The following is a 24609-nucleotide window of genomic DNA, read 5'->3' on the forward strand; positions in this document are numbered from 1 at the left end:
ATATATATATATATATATATATACACTACAAATTCAATACTATATATCAACTATAAATTAATTTCGTTTACTGGTCTGTTTAAGGAAAATCCCAGTGGTCGTTTAGCTAGGAAAATGTTATTGGGATTATGCGGGTTAACGCAAACCAGGTGCGCTCCTGACAAATCAAAAGAACAGATCCAAACATCCTCTGTTTTGGCGGCTTACACCTTTAGCATTTTCTGCTACCGTAACCTTAGTTTTAATCGCTGTAAAAATAGAAAACAGACGTCACGGTGGTCTCCAGGCTCTCTTTTTTTAAAGCTTAGGTGATTTTAGCGGTTCTTTAAAAGCGTCACACTTGTGCGCGCGAGACGCGACAATTACGCTGCCCAGAAGTTAAAAACAAGATTGCGAAACGACTGCTATCTAGCACGTATTGTATGAATAGTCGTTTAAAAGTAATATCTTGTAGAATCCGACAACTTTACAGCGGTTTGGTAGAGAGGCAGACGCTTTCTGACAGCGCGCTCTGCGTGAAGGAGGCGTATCATTACTCTTCAGTCATGAGGTTCTGCTCGGGAGTGTTTTTAATCACCCGAGGGGCTCAGCAGCTTTAAGAAGAAAAAAGAAGCCTTCAGAAAAACTTTTCACTCTGCTTTGATACCTGGACGTTTGAAACGAGACTTCCCAAACACTCGTCGAATTTAGCTGAAGATTTTCCGCGATAATGTCATGAACGCGTTCCTCGGATATGAGCGCTTTTAAACTGCGCGTTTGAGCGCTTGTCGCCGGACAGCGCGCCGTGATCTGGAGGGATGATGAGGGGACCAAACGCACATTCCCAATGGTATGTCTCTTGACTCTGTCCAGGAACCTTTGTGCAGGAGTGGGAATGGTTTTCCGTTGGGTATGGCCGCTCCGTCGGAGGTGCTGCACGGGTCCTCTTCTGCTGCTGGGCATCGCCGTGGGGCTCTTTTACCACACTGTGACTATGGACCGGGACAGAACCGAGATCAAGTCCAGTCAACGGGACCAAAGGAACAAATCAGCTGGCTTTGATTATGAACTTCTGCTCAAGAACCCAGAGAGACTCATATCCTTACTAGAAGCATCAGTAAGTTAATTATTTCTCCAGATGTATGATGATAGTTGTTGTGTTTGTTATTGCTGCAGTTGTAGCTAGTTGGTGGTGTTAATATTTATTAAGTACCAGTTAATGAATATAAAAGTTACTAATAATATTTGTTAAGAGTTAAATCATATTTGTTAATTGTTGTTATGTAAATAGTTATAGCAAAAATATATAGAATTTTGTTATTTGTAATGATAATAACAATATCATTAATATTATTATATACTACAAAAATAAATAAATAAATAAAGCAGTCGAATTAATAATGTATAATTGCAGATTATTTTATTAATAACGTTCTTAATGTTTAGTACTCTGGTATTACAGCAGTATTGCAATATTAACAACTATTTAGAATATTGAGTACTCATAATATTAGTAAGGTATTAAAATCCCATTATTTATTAATGTACAAACTGCAAGTTGTTGTGTTGGAATATTTATATCCTTCCTTCAGCACAAAACCCCTCGTTAAAAATAACCAATGAGTATTGTTTATTTATGATGCTTGCCTTTGTCAGAGGTATTTTAGGAGGAGATACTCAAGGCTGGACATTCATTGGTTTAAGAGAGCACATGAAGGAGGGGTTATTTACGAGCGCACATGCTTCTGGGATGATTGACATCTGTGGGAAGTGTTATGTCAGTAAAGCAGAGGAAAAGATCTGAGGAGAAAAGCTAAGAACAAAGAACGGCTGTCATGCATGTGCCCAACTATAGGTTTATTTATTACTTCTGCACATGGAGATGGAGCACATGCATGAGAGGGAGCGAGAGCGAGAAATTGGAAAGCAGATTTGGGGTCAGTGAGGCAGAAGATGAGGGCGGGGAAGCAATGAGGGGTGAGAGGGGTTTAGTTTTAAGCTGTGGCTGCTGCAGTATGACTTCTGATAATCTCAGACTAACTAACTCAGAGCCGGAAGTGTAGACTGAGAAGCTTGACAGCTGTCCTCAATCAGCTGTTAGCGAGAGTGTGTGTGTGTGTTCATTTGGATGGAGTTATCCGCCTGTGTGTGACCCGCAGTGGCTCTCTGATGTGTTTGGAGACTGGACTGTGCCTCGCAGTGCCATAGAGTCATAAACACTGAGGTAACCAAGTTGAGCAGGAAATGAAGAATTACCTGGTGCAGTTGTTGACATAATGACTTGTTATTGGAAATGTGTTTGTCACCTTGAGGGAGTTTGTGTTGATGAATTAAGGATTTGTTTTTAGGAGTTTTCCACTTCGCAGCAACAAGAGTGAGCATCGCTATTCGCCTTTTCCTTTATCCCATGCTGCTTTGCATGAATTGCAAGAGTAACGTAACCTGTGATAGACCGTAAACAAAATGATATGATCAATTTGTCATGACAGCGTGTGTTTTAAGTTCATTGTAACTTGTTAAATGTAAAGTTAATCATGTTCTAATATAATTTTATAAGTGACACAAGCTGTTATAAGTCAGTTTAACATAATTTTAGTTCAATGGACTCAAGGTTCATTTGATTCAGCTTAAATTTAAGACAACCAGGATTTTTTGTCACGGTGCAGAAGTGTTTTACAAACAACTGCAAACATTAAGATGTCATTATTCTCCTCACTGTTGAATATTAAAAGGCAGCTGTATTAGAATTAACAAATAACGTTCTACAGACCATAATAGCCACCAAAAGTCTTTTTGAGAGTATTTTAAATATGTAAAGCAGGAGTGTCCAAACTCAGTCCTGGAGAGGCGGTCTTCTGCATAGTTTAGCTCCAACTTCCTTCAACACACCTGCCTGGAAGTTTCTAGTATACCTAGAAAGAGCTTGATTAGCTTGTTCAAGTTTGTTTAATCGGGGTTGGAACTAAACTTTGCAGGACATCAGCCCTCTTAAACCAAGTTTAGACACTCTTCATGTCCAGTATATTGAATATTACAACTAGAAAATTATATTGAGAAACAAATTGTGATAGTCATGTTGAAATATTAAACAAATTGTTATTTTCATAACTGATAAAAATTTAATACAGGTCAAATGTAGATCTCACTCAGTTTTCACTATGGATTATTTGTCGCACAAGCTTATTATTAAAACATATGATTTCTTTTAGTTACTTTTAATCACAAAAATCTCCTAACCATAAGAGCAATTCCATGTTAATGTCAACCTTGCCATGAGAAAAATTAAGTTTTCGCCAAAATATCAAAACCGTTTCTGCATTTTTTGTGTGAGCAAGTATTTTACAGAGCTTTTAAAATACTCAAAAAACTCTCTGTTAATGTTTTCAAACTATTATATTTGATTTACCAAAATCACTCAAGTGCCAATTTTACATCTGTCTCGTCCATAACAGAGAGCTGTCACATCCATAACGAAGCTTTTTCCTCATAAATGCAAAAAATGTCAAATAAAATAAATTCAATAGTTTTTGTTCAATAGTGAGCCAGCTCTCATCCTTTCGATTAGCACTGTTTCTTTTGGGTTGTGCAGTTTAATTCACAGAATTTCTACGGAGTATGTTGTATACTGTAAACTTGCGTACTTTTTTGGTCACATCTATAACGCATGTTTATTTTCCTCATTTAAAATATAAAAAAATGTTTATAGATTGATATTTTTTTTCTCCCATAACTCTGTGGTGAGTTGTTTTGGAAAACATAAACAGAAGTTTCAATATAATGTAAATATATACCTTTTATATGAATTTATGTTTTGAGATTTTACTGCAAACGACACATCCGTATCACTGGAGTTGCTCATGAGTATAACTCGTAATTTAAAATCTAACAGTGAAGGGCAGAAAAAGCTGGATGATGTTTGTTAGTAGTCTCATAATACAATATTATTTTATTTATATTAGAAAGTTTCTATTCACATGTGCAGCATCCCAATTTACATACTTATACTACGCCCTAAAAGTATGTACCTTTTTTTGTAAAAAAAAAAAAGTATATACTTTTGAGTGTGTAACAGAAGAGTATGAAAGCTTTGGGATATGCTACTTCCTTGTTAACAGATCGTTATGTTGCTTAGTTATGTCACCTGTCAGTCATCCACACATCATTCACATTTCTTTCATTTTTAATTACCCTCCTTATTGGAGAAGCAGCAGCAGGATAATCTGCCGTTCGCGAGTCTTTCATGCAGAGAAATCTCCTCAGGTCTTTGGGTAATTATGCATTCAGAAGTTAATGTAAAACATATCTTAATATATGTTCACGTTGTTGCAGATGACATATAACACGTAAAACGCAGTTAAAATATGTTCCAGTTGGCAAGATATTGATTATCAGTCATTCAAACACTTTTACACTTGACAAGTGGTCTCGCGTGTCCGCCATGTTTGTAGTTTGTTTACACTTTTTACTCGAGTTTGTAGTTTGAAACAAATTCACACCCAGTGTGCAATGTATTGTGGGAAATATTAGTGATTAGAGTATGAACGCTTCTACACTTCGAGTTTTTACCGGGAATAGGAAACCATCCAGGAACCTTTGGCATACTCTTTTTAATTGGGGACATACTAATTCTATTTTCGAATACTTTTTAGAAAGGATAGTATGCGAATTGGAACACAGCAATGCTTTCTGTGCATACTGTGAAGTGAAGTTTTCCCATCCCATAAACCATTGCTGTCTCATTGCCCCGACAACCAATGAAGGACGCTCATTCATATTAACCAAGTCACTTCTGTCTGGACTTTTGGACCGGAGTTCGCCTGGTTTGGATCCAGGATTGGACAATTGTTTTCACTCTCAGCTGATTAAGTCCTAGTGTTTATACACACACACACACACACACACACACACACACACACACACACACACACCGTGAATGTGAATAACTGCTTTAACTGCTGCCATATGTCAGTCTAAAATGAACCTCACTATTCAGTGTTTAGACATCACACTCTAACAGCCAGTTGGAAAGGCCAATCACATATTAACCTCTAGTAGTCTAAATCTAAACAGTAAAAAAAAGGTTATTAAATGTTATTATATATATATATAAAAAAATACTACAATTAATGCTTAATTTAATTAGCTTTATCTTGTTTAATTTAATTGCTTAATCCATTTGTGCCCAGTTTTTTAATGGTTTTATGCATGTAGTCTTGTGTCCTATATGAACATGTTTTGCATTTATTTTCTCCAGGTTTTAAATAGGTTTTATTTTTTTTAATTTATAAGCCGGTGCCGGTGGGCAAATATGTTGTAAGAGCCCTTCAATGTAAAAATCGAATAGGGGAACATTTAGGATCCTAACACAAAACAACTGCTTTTAAAAGATCAATTGATAATCATAAACTCATTCATTCATTCATTCATTTTTTTTTCGGCTTAGTCCCTACATTAATCTGGGATCGCCACAGTGGAATGAACCGCCAACTTATTCAGCATATGTTTTAAGCAGCGGATGTCCTCCCATCTCTGGGAAACATCCACTCACATACACTACGGACAATTTAGCCCACAGGTGTCAAACTCAGTTCCCAAAGGGCCGCAGCTCTACACAGTTTTGTTCCAACCCTAATTAAACACACCTGATCAAACTAATTGAGTCCTTCAGGCTTGTTTGAAACCTACAGGTAAGTGTGTTGGAGCAGGGTTGGAACTTAATTGTGCAGGGCTTCGGCCCTCCAGGAATTGAGTTTGACACCCCTGATTTAGCCTATCCAATTCACCTGTATCGCATGTCTTTGGAATTGTGGGGGAAACCGGAGCACCCAGAGGAAACCCCATGTGAATGCGGAAAGAATGTGCAAGCTCCACACAAAAACGCCAACTGACCCAGCCGAGGCTCGAACCAGCGACCTTCTTGCTGTGAGACGACAGCACTCGTCCTACTGTGCCACCGCGTCGCCTTAAACTCATTTACTATATTTAAAATTAGAAAACAATTTAAAATGAACCTTGCAAAAAATTATCTATCATATAATTTCATGAAAATGAAAACAAAGAACTAATTCATTTGTCTAAAAGTCATGAAACACACACTAGTTTCCCCAACAGACTACTGTTTGTCAATAAGACAAATGAAAAAAAGTTTAAGTGTTATTTAAAAGTGGGAAATACTTTACTTACACTTTACTTATGAAAGCAAACAACAACAACACCTGTTTAACCTTGATTTATAAACTTATTAACACAGTATGTGTGTGTTGACACATACATCGTCTCGGTCGCACATCACTCCTATACTCCAACAGCTTCACTGGATGCCCGTCAAGTCTCGTATTGATTTTAAGACATTGATTTGAACATATTAAGCAGTTCATGGTTCTGCTCCAGGTTACATTTGTGACCTGATATCCGTTTCCTCTGCCTCTCGCAGTCCACGCTCTGCCTCGAGTCCTATGCTGTTTCAGCCTTGCTGCAAACTCAGCACCATGGGAGGTAGGGCATTCTCTTTTCGTGCTCCCAAACTGTGGAATGCTCTTCCCACTAACATAAGGAATGCCGGCTCATTGGACAGTTTTAAAAAGCTACTTAAAACTCATCTTTTTAGCTCTGTTTTTAATTTGTGATATCTTTTATTCTTACTGCGTTTTTTATTGTATTTTTTATTGTTTATTTTGCTTTGTTTTTTTACTGTCTTGTAAGCGCTTTGGGTTTTAGAAAAGCATGTTATAAATAAAATATATTATTATTATTATTATTTATTTATTTATTATTATTATTATTATTATTATTATTATTATTTTTTCCCCCCAATTCCCCATGATTTATATGCTTATTCTGTATATTTGTTTATTTGCCCACCGGCAGCTATAGTTACTCCTTGAACTTTTGACAAAGTATACAAACAACTATAGATCTCTTTTAAGATTTGTTTTGTTTGAATGGATCTTGAGACCTTCATGATTATGTTGATATATATTTGTGAGGAAAAAAAATAGTTACAAGAAAATGACCTTTATCTGCAGGGGTTGCCTCCCTTTTGCATCCTGGAATTAGCGGTAGGAAGCTAAAAGCCTCACATGAGTAAATCAATATATATTTTTTTCTATCTTGAAGTCTTTATTTGGTTGTTTGCTTGCATGTCATTAAGAAATTAAATATTGATAACATGTAGAAAGTTACTTATAAAAGGAAAATTTCAACTATAAACTTTGGCAACTATAGTTGCTGGTGGGCTTAAATGAGCTAAACCACTAAAATGTTTAAAAATAATGAAGAATATATTCATTTTAATACGTGTGATATCAATGTAGGATTAATTAAATACTACATTTAATTGATTTAAATATGTTTTATCAAATATTCAAAATATCACACCGTTAATTTATTCAACTTAAAATTAAAAATGAAAAACTTTCAAATTATTTATTCGTTGAACTGCTGCTGGATTATTCATGCAGTTTAAAAGGCATAAAGGCAAACCTCTGCTGTGACATTGCTGTCAGGAGACAGTGTAACCTACAGTCTAGCACATGCTATTCATGTTATAGTCTATATTAGGCCTGCGGTTTGCACGAACAACTGCACTCCATCACTGTTGGACTGAACGCTCCCCAAAGAGACTCCATGTAAGTGCACGTTCAAGTATGCTGAGAGTTTATTGTCTGCTGTTTGATTGTGTGGGGAGAGAACAAGTACAAGAGGTCAGCAAGTAGCGCGTACTTCTTTTCTACACCATGCGTTGCTTTGTTTTGGAGGGTCTAGATGTGGCATAGAGGCGTGTTCAGTATGTTCTGTGTGAGAGTTTGATGTGGTTTGATGTTCCAATACGTCTCTAGGAGAGATGAAAGAAAAAAAAGAGTTATTTTTATATATAGGGGCCTCTCGACAGCCATGATTAACCTCTGAACCTTACACACGGAGACGGTGGTAACAGAAACCCTCTTCCAGAGTGGCACAGAAAAAGAGAGAGGTATTTGTGGAGGGGGAGGAAGAAACGAGGAAAGCGCAGGAAAACAGGGAGAAGTAGTTTGTGGGGGGAAAGCTTGAATAAAATGTTGAGGCCATGCCAAACGTTTAGCCAAGTAAACCATTCTCTTAGCATGGACAAGCAGAGTCCGAGGTCTCCTTTGAATACTAACAGAACCCACATTTTGTTTTCTCCCTCATCTCAAATGCTCTCTTGAAGTCTGGGACTTCATGTTAACCCAGGACAGCTGTGTTCAAATAGTGAATCTAGGTTACAGGGTTTTATTCTGTTCTTTTCTCTGCAGAAAGTTTGTTCTTATAATAATAATAATAATAATAATAATAATAAAATCACTTTTATCAAACAAAAAAAGTCTAATAAACAATGTTGGGAAAAATAATGCATTCCAAAATTTAGTTATTCCCCAAAAAAGTAACTAGTTGTGCTATTTAGTTACTTTATAATGGTACTTTTGAGTTACTATTTCATTCCTGCCTGAGGCTTGTTCTCTTTCAAAACTTACTGGGTATTTTTTTAAATAGAGGAGCTCTGCATTTAGCGGCACACTGTATAACCTACATCTTTATTTTCCTTAAAAAAAAATAAAAATTAGAATAATGTTCCCTTTTGAGAACTTGAACTTGAAGCTAGATGCTGGATATACAGATTAATGAAAGTTGAAAGCAATGTGCTTGCTACTTTTTGTCTTAGTAGTTCAGTAAAATCACTGTACATTGAAGCTATCCACTTTTCTTTCATTCATTCAGAATATTGAGAACACTTTCAGTACAGAAACGTAAGGCTATGCCATCTTTCTGTCTGTTCCCGCGCGGAGCTCATTCTCTCACTGAGTGGGATTCAGCGTGATTACAGTTTTACTAATTCAGTTTTACTAATTTTACTAATAATACTAATTTTTACTAATTAATATAAAATTTAACTCATTTTAATTCAACAAATTATTTTTAAAAGCAAATCAAATAATCTAAAAAGTGAAACTCGGGTTACATCTTTTTAAAAAAGTAACTTAAATATTATTACTTAATTCTTTGAAATAAAGCGTTACTTGTTACCTGGAAAAGTGACATTATATTTAATAATATTAGTAATTTTAGAAATATAAAAGTAATATTATTACAGGTAACTTGGGTTACTTGTAATGCTTTACCCTCAATGCTGCTAATAAGCATGTAATTTATCTTGTACTTCATTTTTCTTGTCCTAGACTGTTTATGACCACCAAGGAACTATTAGCATAAATAAAATAGTTTGGCAAGAAATTGTAATCATTTGATTTTTGTAATCATTTGACCCAACTTACAGTAGTTAACCTAATGAACGTAGCTAAGCCTTTTAAATTGCACTTTAAGCTGAATAGTAATATCTTGCAAACAATATAACAAGTTAAATATTATGTGCTGTCATCATAATAAAAACTAAAGTAAATATTATGTTAAAAAAAAACAACACTTAGGAAATATGTACTCAATAATTTCACAAAACTTCACATAAAGGCAAATGTTTTTGTATTATATTATATTATATTATATTATATTATATTATATTATATTATATTATATTATATTATATTATATTATATTATATTATATTATATTATATTATATTATATTATATTATATTATATTATTTATTCATTCATTTTCTTGTCGGCTTAGTCCCTTTATTAATCCGGGGTCGCCACAGCGGAATGAACCGCAAACTTTTTTACCGCAAATTTTTACGCAGCGGATGCCCTTCCAGCCGCAACCCATCTCTGGGAAAATATTATATTATATTATATCATATTATATTATATTATATTATATTATATTATATTATATTATATTACATTACATTACATTACATTACATTACATTACATTATATTATATAATCTAAATATTATTATTGAATTTAATGTTTAATTCAAAATTGAAAACTAGAACCTGACCCATCTAGTTGTATTAGAACTGACAAATTAAGGTAATTCATTAACATAAACATGTCTGTACTGAAATTATCGTTCACATCTACTGTGCATTCAGAGTAAATATTTAGACGCTGCACTTTGTTGCAAAATAAAACTAAAACTTCACTGTGCCTGTGAACGTATTGTGTTAGGTAATTTTTGAAATGCCTTTGCTATGATGCATGTGAATGCAAAGAGTGACTTTAATGATGGCAATTTTGTTTGGCGTGCCTTTCCACAACGCTGACGTAAGGAAACAGAGCAGAGTTTATGAGATGATAATGATATTTTGGCATGGGCAATAACTTTCAAAGTGTTATCCTCCTGGCCACACAAAAAAACTTGGCTTGACTTTGTATTGGTAATGGCAAAGGTATTGGTCTTCAAACCAAACAAATGCAACAAAATACCAACTACTGCTATCACTAGTACCACCAGAGTATGTTCTTGTTAGGGTTGTGTAAGGCTTCTGAATAACATCAGACAGGGTGGTCTGTTTTATATCAGTGTGTGTTTATGTGATTTAGTTGTTTGGATTGGAGTACAGATGTTAGTCTGCTTAGATTTGTTTTATTCTATTATATACAGCACATGCTCCGTACAGTCATGTTTACAATGTCATATTTGATATCTGTCAGTAGCACGCACACCTGTCTTTGCATGTTTTTTTCTGCACCTTATGTGTCCCTAAAGTCATGACCCTTTTGAAATGCTGTTAGGAAGTTGGTCTTTAAAGATAGGAGCATTATTTTTAGTCTGGACACTTCTGTAACTTAGTGGCACATACCAAAACATCATCAACTACAGCTATGGGAATTCTCAGTTTCTCTGGATTTTTATGGATTTGGGTATATTGTTATTATTTGTGTTATTACATTTACACAAAATTTTTAAATATACTGTCTCGTTTAGAGCTTTTTATTTTCTTTCAGAGATTAACAATACACAAAAAATATTTTGCTGCTTGTCATTGTTCAAAACGAGTCGGAACAACACAGTTATTAAGATTTATTTTTGACAACTTAATTGTTTTATGTTCAATCTACTTAATTTGCTACATTAAAGGACACCTATTTTACCCCCTTTTCAAGATTTAAGATAAGTCTTTTGTGTCTCCAGAAGTTGTCTGTAAATTTTCAGCTCAAAATACCCATCAGATTATTTATTATACCTTTTTGAATCAAGAAAAATCGAGCTTTTAGGACAGGGGTCACCAATCTCGCTCCTGGAGGGCCAGTGTCCCTTCAGGGTTTAGCTCCAACCTGCATCAACACACCTGCTTGGGTGTTTCAAGTATACCTAGTAAGACCTTGATTAGCTTGATCAGGTGTGTTTAATTAGGGTTGGAGCTAAAATCTGCTGGACTTCGGCCCTCCAGGAACAAGTTTGGTGACCCCTGTTTTAGGACATTGTGGCTGTTTTTGATGCCTGTGGCTTGCAAATGCAAGTGAGCTGGTTTTCCCCACCCACCATCCCCACGTGTGTGTCAGAGCCATGGAGATTGCTGTGATGGGCATAGCCTTCACCTGCAGCATCTCAGTAGATAAACAGCACAGTGACAGACAAGTATGAAGCAGATCTGAAGTTATCTGATGTATTTGTTGTAGAGTTAATTCAAGCCTTTCTGCAATAATGAGTCACACACAATATTGTTACGCACGCTTAGCTTTGCACTGTTTTTGCATGACGAATGTGACAGGAAAAAAATGTGGAAAAAAATATTTAATGCAGTGCTTCTTGTTCATTCTGAGACTCACTTTATATTGTATATCAATCAAGCACAGAACATCATTGATTTTTAAAGAAAACAGAACTTGAACGCACAGATTTTGTAACCGTCATACAGTTCACCGGAGACGCTTCACCCAGGTTGCTGAATTTAAAAGTCCTTCCACATATTTCTGCATATGCCATATTGAAATCATATTTTTTAACTTTTCAGTACTACTATATTAGTATACTGTTGTCTAAAATTAAACTAAAAATGTCTTTAAAATGCCACATTTTAGTTATTCTTTGCAAATATTCAGTTTTATTCAAACACAAAACAATAAATCCGGAGATTTTTTTTTCTTCAAAGCTGTATATTTTACATTAAAAGCAGGTATGTTTTTCACCTGTTTGAAATGACCTTCATTTTCCAACACAGAGGTTGTTTTTCCGCTCGTGAAAGAGCTATTTCAGCTGTTGATTTGACTGCGTTTTCACAGATCCCTGCACCAGAGGACTAAATTAATATTTATGCGTATCTTCATCTCCTGTTTTTATGTGTGGGAATTAAAGGAAGATTTCCCTGAGAGGATTTAATGTTTTGTGTATAGCTGATTTAATTTCAGATCTTATTAAAGTTAATGTATCATTCCGCTCTCTCAGCTCTTTGGGTTTTATATATATTCATCTCCCCTCCCAACTTCCTTTTTATTTCCCTCTTTCTTGGCGAGATGTTTCTTATTGGTTGTTATTACTTCCTTTGAGCACTGGGCTGTTTTAGGCGGCGCTTTAATGAAGTAATGATGTTTGTGTCTTGGGCCGCAGACACGGAGGGTGAAATGAATGCAGTCCAGTAATTGCATGTTTTAGATTAGAGTCTGCAGCCGGAGGTCTCACAGAAGGGCAGGGGAGACAGGCTGGAGGATGGAGGGAAGACAGAGTGGCAAACTGAGCATGAGAAATGAGATATTGTTTTGTATTTAGCCATAGATGGTGGAAATCTAGTTAAAAAGACATTGCTGTGCAAAATGCATCGTCAGAACTCTATCGTTCTTCATATGGTTTGAGTACAAGAGAAAATAGTCTTTTAATTGATTTTAATTTACTAACTTGACTTGATTTTTATTGTATTTGTTTGTAATCACAGTTCCTCAAATTATTTATGTATAAAAACTAGTGCTGGGCAAATATGAATCATGATTTCTTTGTTTTGTTTGGCACTTATTTATTGGTGTGTTTATTAAATAGGTACACACATGAATAGATATATTGAGAAAATGTCTATTTATATTTAGATATAAAATATACTATATATGTATATGATGCAAATTATATATACATGTAAATTACTACACTGTAAAAAATGTCTGTAATTTAACAGCCTTTATTTTATGGTTTATTTCAAGCAGCTTGGGGTTACCGATAAAATCCCGTAAAATAACGACCGTTAAATTACCGAAATTATCTGTAAAATAACAGAGGTTGAATTACAGAAATCTACCAGAAATTTAAATTTGAGGGCATTTCTGTAATTTAATGTCTGTTATTTTATGGTAAATTTCTGTAATTTAACAACTGCTATTTTATGTTTGTTTTTTTCCGGCACCCTAGCTTTTTTTACAGTGTATGTAACACATTTGTTTTGTGTTGTTTTCTTTTTGTGTGTGTGTGTTTGGGTTGATATTGGAAAAATCATTGCGATTTTATTATTATTTTTCTGCAATACATTTCAATATAAATACAATTACACTAGATTACTTGAATATTTAACAAAATTATCATTTTTAGATTGATTGGGATGGTTTTTAATAGGTCTGCATTGGCATAAAATATAATAAACAATCTACAAGCATAGTTAAATTCCATAATTAAAAACATACACATTAAATAAACAGCGTTTTATTTTTTTCGAGGATGAACTCTATTCAGGTATATGGTAATTGAATAATCAAATGTAAAATATTACTGCATAGTCTTCATTGTATAAACAAATCAATGAAGTTAATTTTTTATTAACTTTTCAAAGTTAAAAACAGCACACTTTCGACTGGTTTGAAATCAGTCACAGGCCTAAAAAACACTTGAGAAATTATCAATTATAATCTAGACTCATCATTGCATATTCTGCGATGTGGCTATTGCATATGATCAGTTTGCGATACTGATGCTGAAACGATATATTGTGCCGCCCTAATGTGTATCACATATACATAATGCATATTTATATATGTAATACACACACATGTGCTATGTCAAAACCTATATTTTGGATGCAATTAATTGCAAACAATCTTTGACCAGCAATAATAAAAACATTAAAATGATTAAAATAAAACTAAAATGGACATACAGTATAATATATATTACACAATTGTATATATGAAAGAATAAATTATTATTATTAATATTTAAATGAAAAGGCTAGTTAAATTTTGTTATTTTGTCTATTAAAATAAGATAATAATAAAAAATGCTTAATAGATAAAGTATTTTCTGCATTAAAATTTGTATCATTATTATTATTATTATTATTATTATCATCATCATCATCATCATCATTATTATTATTATTATTATTATTATTATTATTATTATTATTATTATTATTATTATTATTATTATTATTATTATTATTTAAATTAATAGGACAGTTGTATTATGTTGTTGTGTCTGTTATAATAATGGCTTAGTTTACCTAAATCTAATACAACATATAATACATTATACTATATAGGAGTAGTAAAATGAAATATATACTGAATAATTAAAGTAATTTTCTATACCTAAAATAATAATAATAATAATAATAATAATAATAATAATAATAATAATAATAATAATAATAATAATAATTATTATTATTATTATTATTATTATATTGCTATATATTAATATTGCTATAATATAGTCTATAATAATAATAAAAATAATAATAGCATATTATTTAAGTGAGCTTTTCCCCCTTTTTTTCAACCTATGTAGGAATAAGAGCAAAGAGTTAGTTTTGAGCACTAAATGAGTGAATGATGGGGAGCAGGGGTTGATTTCGGCCATTTAGGACCCTTTCATTAATGTGGCTCAGCTCCCAGATGGAAACATTTTGAAGCAGAGCAGGAGTGTGGACCCCTCAGACAGACCAAGAGAAAACAGCACAGCATGACCACAGAAAAAAACGATGAACACACACAGAGAGCAAAGAAAAGGAAACGATATCATCCACGCTGAAGAAGAGGAAACGCTCCCCTCCCTTCCTCACTCACACGCTCTGCCCAAATCACACTGTGTACCTTCAATTCTGTTACGCAACTCTGGATGATCATCCGCTAAATTTATTAGGACTTGTAATAATACTTATGTTGTCAGACTTTCTTCTGGCTCTCAAGTGAAATGTATCCCACATTTCTCCTGTGCGGTAGCTGAGGTCTAATCCTGCTCTCAGAGAAAACAAGAGTTCAGTCCTGCCCTCTACCTGATGGCCCACAGAGGTCATTATTACCATGCTACACTGCACTATGGGGACTTCTGAAATGCTCGGATGCCTCTCTGATTAGCCGATGGGGTTGTGATGTTCACATGTGACAGAGTTACTGGAGGACTTGAGCCCTTTTATGAAGCATTTGCAGATTTCAAATAAGGTCAATTAAACACCTTTAAGGTTTTAAATCAATTATTAGCTAATATAAAGTTGAGCATTGATGAAAGCATCTGCTCTTTGGTCTGTTTTTCAAAAACACCATAAACTTTTGTCACTTTTTTCCATCCATGGCATATTAAAAACACATTTTTGGTCTGAATATACTGTGTTTTCCAGATAAAACTGTATTCATATCCATAGCAAAACCTCCAGTGATAAATGCAGTGTGTATATAATTCTCAGTCAGAGTGTATAAACTAAGGCAGTGAGGTAATTAAGGGCTGATTGAGCATTAATGATGAACACCTGCTGTTAACAAGCAGAAACACTGAGGAGAAACAACTAACTGACTTCAAGTACTTCTATGCAGGTGAAACTGTCTTTTTGAGCACACACAATACCTGCTTGATAGCTTTTAAATGGAGTAATAAATGCTGGGCGATATGGCAAAAATGTAGTCTTAATAATTTTTTTTTAATACTGATAGATAATTAGATCTATTTTGATACATGTTTTGCTAATGCTGCCAACTTTAAATGAGTATCCCAACACTGACTGAAGCCACAAAAATTAAACGATTCACTACATTTTAAAGTGTAGTATATAAACAAAAACACATTACACATTAAAAACTAAGACAACTTGCTAAGATAAATTAAAAGTTTAAAGTAAATGAGGGTAAATGTGCAACATATAAACATAAAACTGCTGTTTTATTTTATTTTATTTTTTTTAGTACAAGTCTGTCAACATTTCCTGGCTTTAATAGTTTGATAAAATGAGCAAAATACTGTATATACAACAAAACTATTTTGTGCGCACAATTTTTTTGCCAGAAAGACTACTCTGTCAGCAGGTAAGAGGTAGTTTTCGGATACATTTCTCCTGTGTGATTTGCTCTCAGATAAATCCATAGCCAGTAAAAATGTCCATTGATTATCCTAGCTAATAAGAAGTATTCTAACCAAGCAGTTTGTATTTTCTTTTTTTTTTTTTGTCCCAGGTGCGCCATTCTAAAGGCAGCTGTGCGGGAAAAGCCATCATTCTGACCGGCCAGCATGCTCCCACTGACACTGAGGTTCAGCTGTACCATAGAGTCCTCCAGCAGCAGGGATATCGAGTGGATCAGGCCCGATATGCAGAGACCAGCATCTCACTCAGACAGGACCGAAGAGGTGAGGGGGAGTTTTACGAAAACCCATTTTTGACAAATCGAAGAATTAAGAAATGTAGCTTATAAACCCACAAATGGAAGAAACGCACACTTTAAAAAAATTGCTAAATATTATATCAGAATTCAGAGATAGTCAGTAACTGAGTACACCCCATTTGGAAAATGAATATTTTTATTCATTTCTCAGTGAATGTAGGCAATGTATTTTAGTATTTAATTAAACAGATATATAAAATAATATTTTAGTCATCAAACATATTTATAAATTGAACAATAATACAGTTAAATTCAAGCAAAATATTGCGAAATTAAATTGCAACTAAGTTGTTAAATTTTTTGCTTCTCTTTATTATTGTTATTTTTTTAAATTTGTCTTTGATTTTTTTTTATAACATGTAAATTTGGGTGTATTAGTTTTAAGACCGTTATCGTGAGTTATTTTGTTAGATAAGCTCCAGATTTGGCTTCAGTACTGACTAATGTAATGTATATGCACAAATATAATGTTGCATAGCTTTCTATTAAAAATATGAATTCATAAGATAGATTTGTGAGGGGTGTATTTAAATATGCTTAGCACTGTATAACCTAAGAATTTTCAGACGTCTGCGAAAAAAAGTAAACACTCCATAATATTAATTCAGAATTGCAATTACAGGAAATACATGTACAAATCTGAGATATAAAAATATTTGAGGAAAAAAGTGTATGATAGAAATGTACAATTCTGACTTTTATATCTTGCAAAAAGTTGCAAATCATGATCTGCATGAAATAACAAAGCAATTCTTACAAAAAAAACAAACTTAAAATCGTGACATTTATTTACATTTCGGAGAAAAAAAAAAAGGCAAAATTCTCATATATAAACTCAGAATTGCTAAATATAAAACTGCAATATAGTGTACAATTCAGAATCTGCACAATTCTGAGCATTTTTTCTTCTATCGTTGTATCTATAAGTTCAAAACAAATTTGCAATTTGGAAGAACTCATAATTCTATTAGAACAGTCTGAATCGAGAGATGTAAACTACAGAAAGCTCTATAGAAGAGTGTAAGAAAAAATAGCTCTAATTTACATTTTTTATTCCTCGTGGTTAACCTTAATTTTAAGCTTGCATAATGCAACAAATAACACTTCAAGCTACTGCATTTACTACACAGCTATCACATGACCTCATTCAGTAACTTCTGCTTATCATCTCTAATATGCTTTACTGTAAATATATTAAATTAGCATTTTTAATCACGCTTAACCCTAAACCATGCTGGTTTAATTATGCATACAGAACATTAACGAATAAAGAACAAAATAAATAATGCATATAAATACATGATGCATGCTGGCAATATGCTTTTCAGAACATAGCACGCATTCGCAAACATGCATACTTAACATAAACTGTATGGGCTCTGGACAGATTGGGTACATTTGCACTGGCATGCAACCAATGTCTATTTTTGCACCACATATCACAGTATGCAAATTTTCTGGATGCATGGAATGCCTGCAGTGAACTATGTAGTCGCTAAAATGTGTAGTTTGCATCCCACATACAATGCAAATTCAAGCGTCAGTTTCATACAGGTCAAAAATAAAAGTCAACTATAGTTTAGCGGTTATTATGCAAACATATTTGACCACAGAACACTGGGATTGAAGAGTCAGAATCAAGTATTCCGGAGAGCCGTGAAATAAATCGCACTGCTGTGAACTGCTAGCTCATGGTCTCAGAGGTTTATTGTCAGGTGGTTCAGGGGTTAATTTGGCCTCCAGCTCAGTTTAAGAGCTGCTTCACAGTCACAGCTGGGATCCTAAAACGCTTCTCCCCTCCTCCTCCTCCTCCTTCTCCAGGTCGTGACTGGACACAGAGAGGTGATTGAGATGGAGGCCTTTCCATTTCGGATCTTTCACGCATATAGTGCAAACCATTGATGCTTGTTGGTCATATTCATCCTGATGCTTTTGCTGATGCATGAGCTAGAGTTATACGACTTTATTATCACAAATTGAGCTTGTTAAAGGTGATTTCGAGGCCTTTCTTTAGAGTAAACAAACTAGATATTTTTAGAGTGGTTTAGACACCAATGACATGACATAAAGTGTTAATGACACTTTATAGTATTTGACAAAATACAAGCAAATTACAAGTATACATTGGAGAGTGATGAAAATACTGTTCCCATTTATTTTTCGGATTTAATGTACACTCTTTGTGACAAATTACAGTATATGTTTGTGGTGAACAAAACATGGGGTACATCTTTTAACAGGACAAGTCATTGTCAGAAGTCTTTTTATAAAGGGCTGGCAGAGCTTTCACTGTGAAATCGTGGCAAAAGACAGCATTTCAAATCGAGGTTCTACGTTTGTTTTTGATAGTTTCTTATCAAGGTTTGTTGGATTAATTGTAACCTTTTCCTTTCCACCTCTTTTAATGCCAAGTTTACATATCTTACAATGTTGGCAATGGCAATGTTGTCATCATCAACTTTATAATACCTCCAGACCGCAGACATACTCGCGCTCTCCTTTTTAAGCTGCTTCTGTGTTCTAATTGCCGGCATTTATCCAATAGCGTCTCTGCAACAAAGTGATGTCATGCCGCACGCTTTGCTGGTTCTGTAGGAAGTCTATCAGAGGTCTAACTCTGTGCCACTGCAAAACTATTCATGTGTTCAAAAATATATAGTCGAGTCATGATCGGGAGGTAACCTCCGATTCCGATCAAGTCTGAAACCGCAAGATCGGGCCCATTTTCTGATCACGTGATCGAATCTGGACACCCCTATGCGGTATAGGTGAATTAAACAAACTAAATTGGCTGTAGTGTATAAGTATGTGTGTGAACAAGTGTGTATGGATGTTTCCCAGTAGTGGGTTGCAGCTGGAAGGGCATCCGCTGTGTGAAACATATGCCGGCAGTTCATTCCGCTGTGGTGTCCCCTGATGAATAAAGGGACTAAGTCAAAGGAAAATGAATAAATGACTGATTTATTTATTTAAAACAATGATGGAACTAAATTACAGATATTCAAATTGATTTTAATTATTTTTCAATAATAATTTAGTATTTTTTATTAACATTTTATTTATTTTTTAAAATGTACGTGTGCACATTTATTTTAGTATAAAGCTTTAATATACTTATTTTTACAGCAAAATAAGTCAAAGGCTCTCCGAAAATCTGGAAGAAATATTAAAAGCCTTTATTCACATGGCTAATCCTTAAAAAAGGTCATTTATAAAGGGTTATAAAGGATTTTTAATATTGTTTCCATGTTTTTCGAGTGCCTTGGACTGATTTTTGCTGTTTATTATGATGAATCCCTTACCCAAGGAGCACTGACACAATATTTAAGCTACCCCTGAGCACTTTTTGCTTGATTTTAGATATTTATTCTAATTTTAACATGATATTTTCTAATATATACTTTCTGATCTTGTTTTTATTTTGAATTTAATCACTTTTTTCCATTTATCTCACATTTATTTTCATTTTCCCTCATTTACTCCTTCCATCCATCATGCAGGAATTGTGTGAGAAAAAGAGCAGGTGTCTGTTTGCCGCTGTGGATAAACAAAGGTTGTCAACAGCTGTCAGTCAGATTGACGGCCAGGCCTGCCGTCCACATCAAAAAACTCTGAGGTCACCAGGCCAGCAGCTCCACCCAAACAGCTTTACCAGAAACACACAAAACACACACTCATCTCAAAGCCAAGAACACCGGAGGCATCAGTGAGCTCTCCAGTGATACTCCATTACTGATACATGAAACATCTCAGATAGACTGCGTGTGTGTAGCCTCCTAAACTGTTTGATGCTAGATGTACATGTGGTGAGAGTTATGTAGTGAGTGCAGACTGTAATGGAGACGCTTATTTAAATAAGAGATGTTTGGTATGCAGGAGCCTCAAGCTGTAGGCTTCGGCCTGAAACTCTAAGGGAAACCATGGGAAAGCAGAGAAGCAGAAGGATTAAAATACTTTGAACTGACTAGAATTGATGAGCTTCTAACAGCTTCGATTGGAGAATGAGCTCAAATGATTATGATTGTATCAGGAGGGACACAAGGGGTGATTTCCCATGATTTCCCTTGGCTATAAACAGTACTTCCTGTCGTTTGGGCTGGGACGGCTCTCAGGCACAAAAGTTTGGACTTTGTGCCAAATACACACCAGCCCATTTCCTGGAGCACTGCTGACTACCACAATAACTACCAGATGTGCTTTTTCCAGCCCCCCTCCTCTCTCTCTCTCTCGCTAAGAATTTTAAGATCTTTTATTAGCTCGGCAAACAATGGTTCACCTTTACACAGCATTAATAAGCATAAAAACACACATCTGTTTGTCTGTCTGTTTATTTAGCCCTTTATCTTCATTTTATTTATCCATACTTCTGTTAGTCCATCTATCATTCTGTTTATCTGCCATCGTCTTTCTATTTTCCATTCTTTTAGTTTGCTTTCCATCCTTCGTTCTATCCACGCTTCCATCTATCCATCCTTTCTACCACCCATTTTTTTAACAAAACATGCAGATTATGACATTATCATGCTATCTGGCTATCATCTATTCATCCTTCCATCTTTTTGTGCATCTTTCATTCTGTTTAGTATCTATATATCATCCATCTATTTATCCATCCATTGTTGTTTGCACATCTCATTCTGTTTATCTATAAATCATTTTATCAACCACTCATTCATCATATTATTTATCATATACTTTATTCATCCATCCATCATCCATCATCCATCCATCCATCCATCCATTCATTCATCCATCCCTCCATCACAATGTATATTTTTACATCCATCCATCCATCCATCCCTCCCTTCATCCATCCGTCCAATTGTATATTTTCACATACATCCATCCATCAATCCAAATGTATGTCCGTACATCCATCCATATGTCTATCCATACATCCAAATGTATATTTTACATCCATCCATCCATCTATCCATTCATCCATCCATCCACTCATTCATCAATCCATACATCCAAATGTATATTTTTCCATTCATCCATCCATCCATCCATCCATCCATCCACATCCATCCATCCATCCATCCATCTATCCAAATGTATATTTTACATCCATCCATCCATCCATCCATCCATCCATCCATTCATCCATCCATCAATCTATACATCCAAATGTATATTTTTCCATCCATCCATTCATCTATCCAAATGTATATTTTACATCCATCCATCCATCTATCCATTCATCCATCCATCCACTTATTCATCAATCCATACATCCAAATGTATATTTTTCCATTCATCCATCCATCCATCCATCCATCCATCTATCCAAATGTATATTTTACATACATCCATCCATCCATCCATCCATTCATCCATCCATCCACTTATCCATCAATCTATACATCCAAATGTATATTTTTACATCCATCCATTCTTCCCTCCTTCCATTTATCCATCCACCCAGATGTATATTTTTCCATCCATCCATCCATCCATCCATCCATCCATCCATCCAAAATATTTTTCATCTATCCTTCTTTTCATCCATCCATCCATCCATCCATCCATTCATTATCCAAATGTATATTTTTACATCCATCCATCCCTCCATCCTATCATCCATCCATCCATCCATCCATTTATCCATCGAAATGTATATTTTACATCCATCCATCAACTTATCCATCAATCCATACATCTAAATGTATACTTTAACATCATCCGTCCTTCCTTCTATCCATCCATCTATCCATGCAAATGTATACTTTACATCCATCCATCAATCCACACATCCAAAATATTTTCCTTCCTTCCTTCCATCCTTCCTTCCTTTCATCCATCCATCCATCCATCCAAATGTATATTTTTACATCCATCCATCTGTTAACTGCATCTGTCATATATTTTATGTATCATTCTATCAACCACTCATTCGTCATACTATTTATAATATACTGTATACATAATCCATCTATCCCTCCATCTCATCTTATATTATCCATTCATCTCAACATATATTTTATACATCCATCCATCTGTCATTATGTCTATGGTCTATATATCATTATATCTTTCATCCATCCATCCATCCATCCATCCATCCAAATGTCTATTTTTCCATCCACCCTTCCATCCATCCATCCATCCATCCATCCATCCATACATACATACAAATGCATATTTTTACATCCATCCATCTGTTAACTGCATCTGTCATTATGTCTATAATCATTATATCTTTCTATCAACCACTCATTCATCATACTGTTTATCATATATATATATATATATATATATATATAATCCATCTATCCATCCATCCATCCATCCATTTATCTCATCATATATTATCCATCAATCCATCTATATTATCCATCAATATGCATATTTTTTCCATCTGTACATTAACCAAAAAAGGCACAATTACATGTTATAGCTGCTTTAATGACACTCACATATAATCCATCTCATGTCAATGGATCTTACATTATATCAAGTGGACTGACCATACTGTGATTTCTAGATGGCTAATTGGGCCTCTGAAGCTCTGGACTGACGTTTGATTAATTAAAACACAACTCATAAATCATGTGTGTTTGCATGCAGAGAGGTTGTGTATAGGGGGTTACACGTCTTTGATGTCTTCATGGGAAAGATGGATGCCCCAATTCAAAGCTGTACAAAAGAAATTAAAAAGTTAAAAGAATATCAAGCATAGATGAAGGCAGTCTTTCATAGAAAGGAAAACTGGCGGAGCCTCAGTTTCTTCCTGACTGTGCTTGGTGTTGCCACAGAGTTATGTAATCCATTTGTGTCCTCATTTTTAGGCCTGTAAAAGGAATTCACGTCTCTTGGACGGTTTTATTATAAGAGCTACACATTTTTCTTCCTTTTATTACTTAAGAGTTTGTGTTACTTACTAACAGTGTTTACTTAGCCATACTCTGGAGACTACTCAGTCTTCAGCAATGAGTTAATAATGACATAATCTCCCTTTGGGGACATGAAGGGACATTTGGAAAAGCTATACATCAATATATTTATGAGTTATTAATATGATTAATATAAAAGTAATAAAGATAGTTGGAACAAAATTTACGTAAATGTATTCAATATATTCATATAAATGCTACTGATAATACTATTAGCCAAATGTAAGTGGTTTAATTATAATTTGATACTTATAATTACTTGCTACTTGTTACTTGTTACTTACTATGCATTGTAAAACCCAACAGTCCACTTTATCAAATGAAATGAGTTTAGTTAACTCAAAATTTACTGAAAGTTAATTCTACACATTTGAAAAGAGTTTTGAACTCAGTGTTGAACACTGAAAAAAGTAATTGTTTACTTAATACGAGTAAACCATTTCTTTAAAAGCAACAAGTTGACTTTAAAACAATAAAGTAAGTAAACCCATTGTAACTTGGAGCTGTCAAGTTGACTGAATTTTTATAACTATGCAAATTGTACTCACTTTTTAAAAAATAAAATCAAACTAATCACTTCCAATACACTTTTATTATATTTGTTTTTTCCCCCCAGCTTTTCTGTATATCCAGCAAATTGACAGTACCTAAAATATGACGGCTCTTCCAGACTCCATCTTCTAAGTTCAATACAGACTAGCAGTGTAGATTCAATAGAATTAATGATGCACCAAATATTTAATATTGTGGTAATTACAGTAATTATCTGAAAACAGACGTGCTAAAATAGTCTGACACTGTAAAAAGGGATTAGTTGACTTTAAAAAAAAGTGAGTACAATTAGCATAATTATAAAAATTCAGTCAATTTGACAGTTCCAAGTTACAATGTGTTTATTTTTGTATAGTCAACTTGTTGCTTTTAAGGCAATTGGTTCACTCGCTTTAAGTAACGAATAACTTTTTACAGTGTAGGTAATGAGTTAATTAAATATCTAATTACTTCAAATTAAATGTAGTAAGTTCACAGTACTCATATAGATTAGTTTTACTCAAATGGTTTGTAGCATTCGGTTTCCTCGAACGATTTGAGTTGCCTTAACTTATTGGGTTTTACAGTACTCAGTTGGTTTGAGTTCTCTTCATTTATTGGGTTTTATTGTGCTCAAATTGCTTTGTTTACTGGATGGATTAAGATCACAGTACTCATTAAGATTAGTTTTTGAACTTAAATGGTTTGTTGC

General features: G+C 34.3%; 1 protein-coding gene across 1 annotated transcript in view; it reads left to right on the forward strand.

Annotated features, from left to right (window-relative positions):
* Window positions 1–531: 531 nt before the first annotated feature.
* The window catches only part of cped1 (cadherin-like and PC-esterase domain containing 1), an 89741-nt gene continuing 65663 nt past the window's right edge, over window positions 532–24609 (forward strand). The window contains exons 1-2 of the mRNA XM_068220747.2: window positions 532–1096; window positions 16264–16435. Of these exons, the coding sequence (XP_068076848.1) occupies window positions 827–1096; window positions 16264–16435 (442 nt within the window). The 5' untranslated portion in view covers window positions 532–826. The remainder of the gene's footprint in view (window positions 1097–16263; window positions 16436–24609) is intronic.

The sequence above is a fragment of the Danio rerio genome, chromosome 4, assembly GCF_049306965.1.
Source record: "Danio rerio strain Tuebingen ecotype United States chromosome 4, GRCz12tu, whole genome shotgun sequence".
Taxonomy (NCBI): domain Eukaryota; kingdom Metazoa; phylum Chordata; class Actinopteri; order Cypriniformes; family Danionidae; genus Danio; species Danio rerio.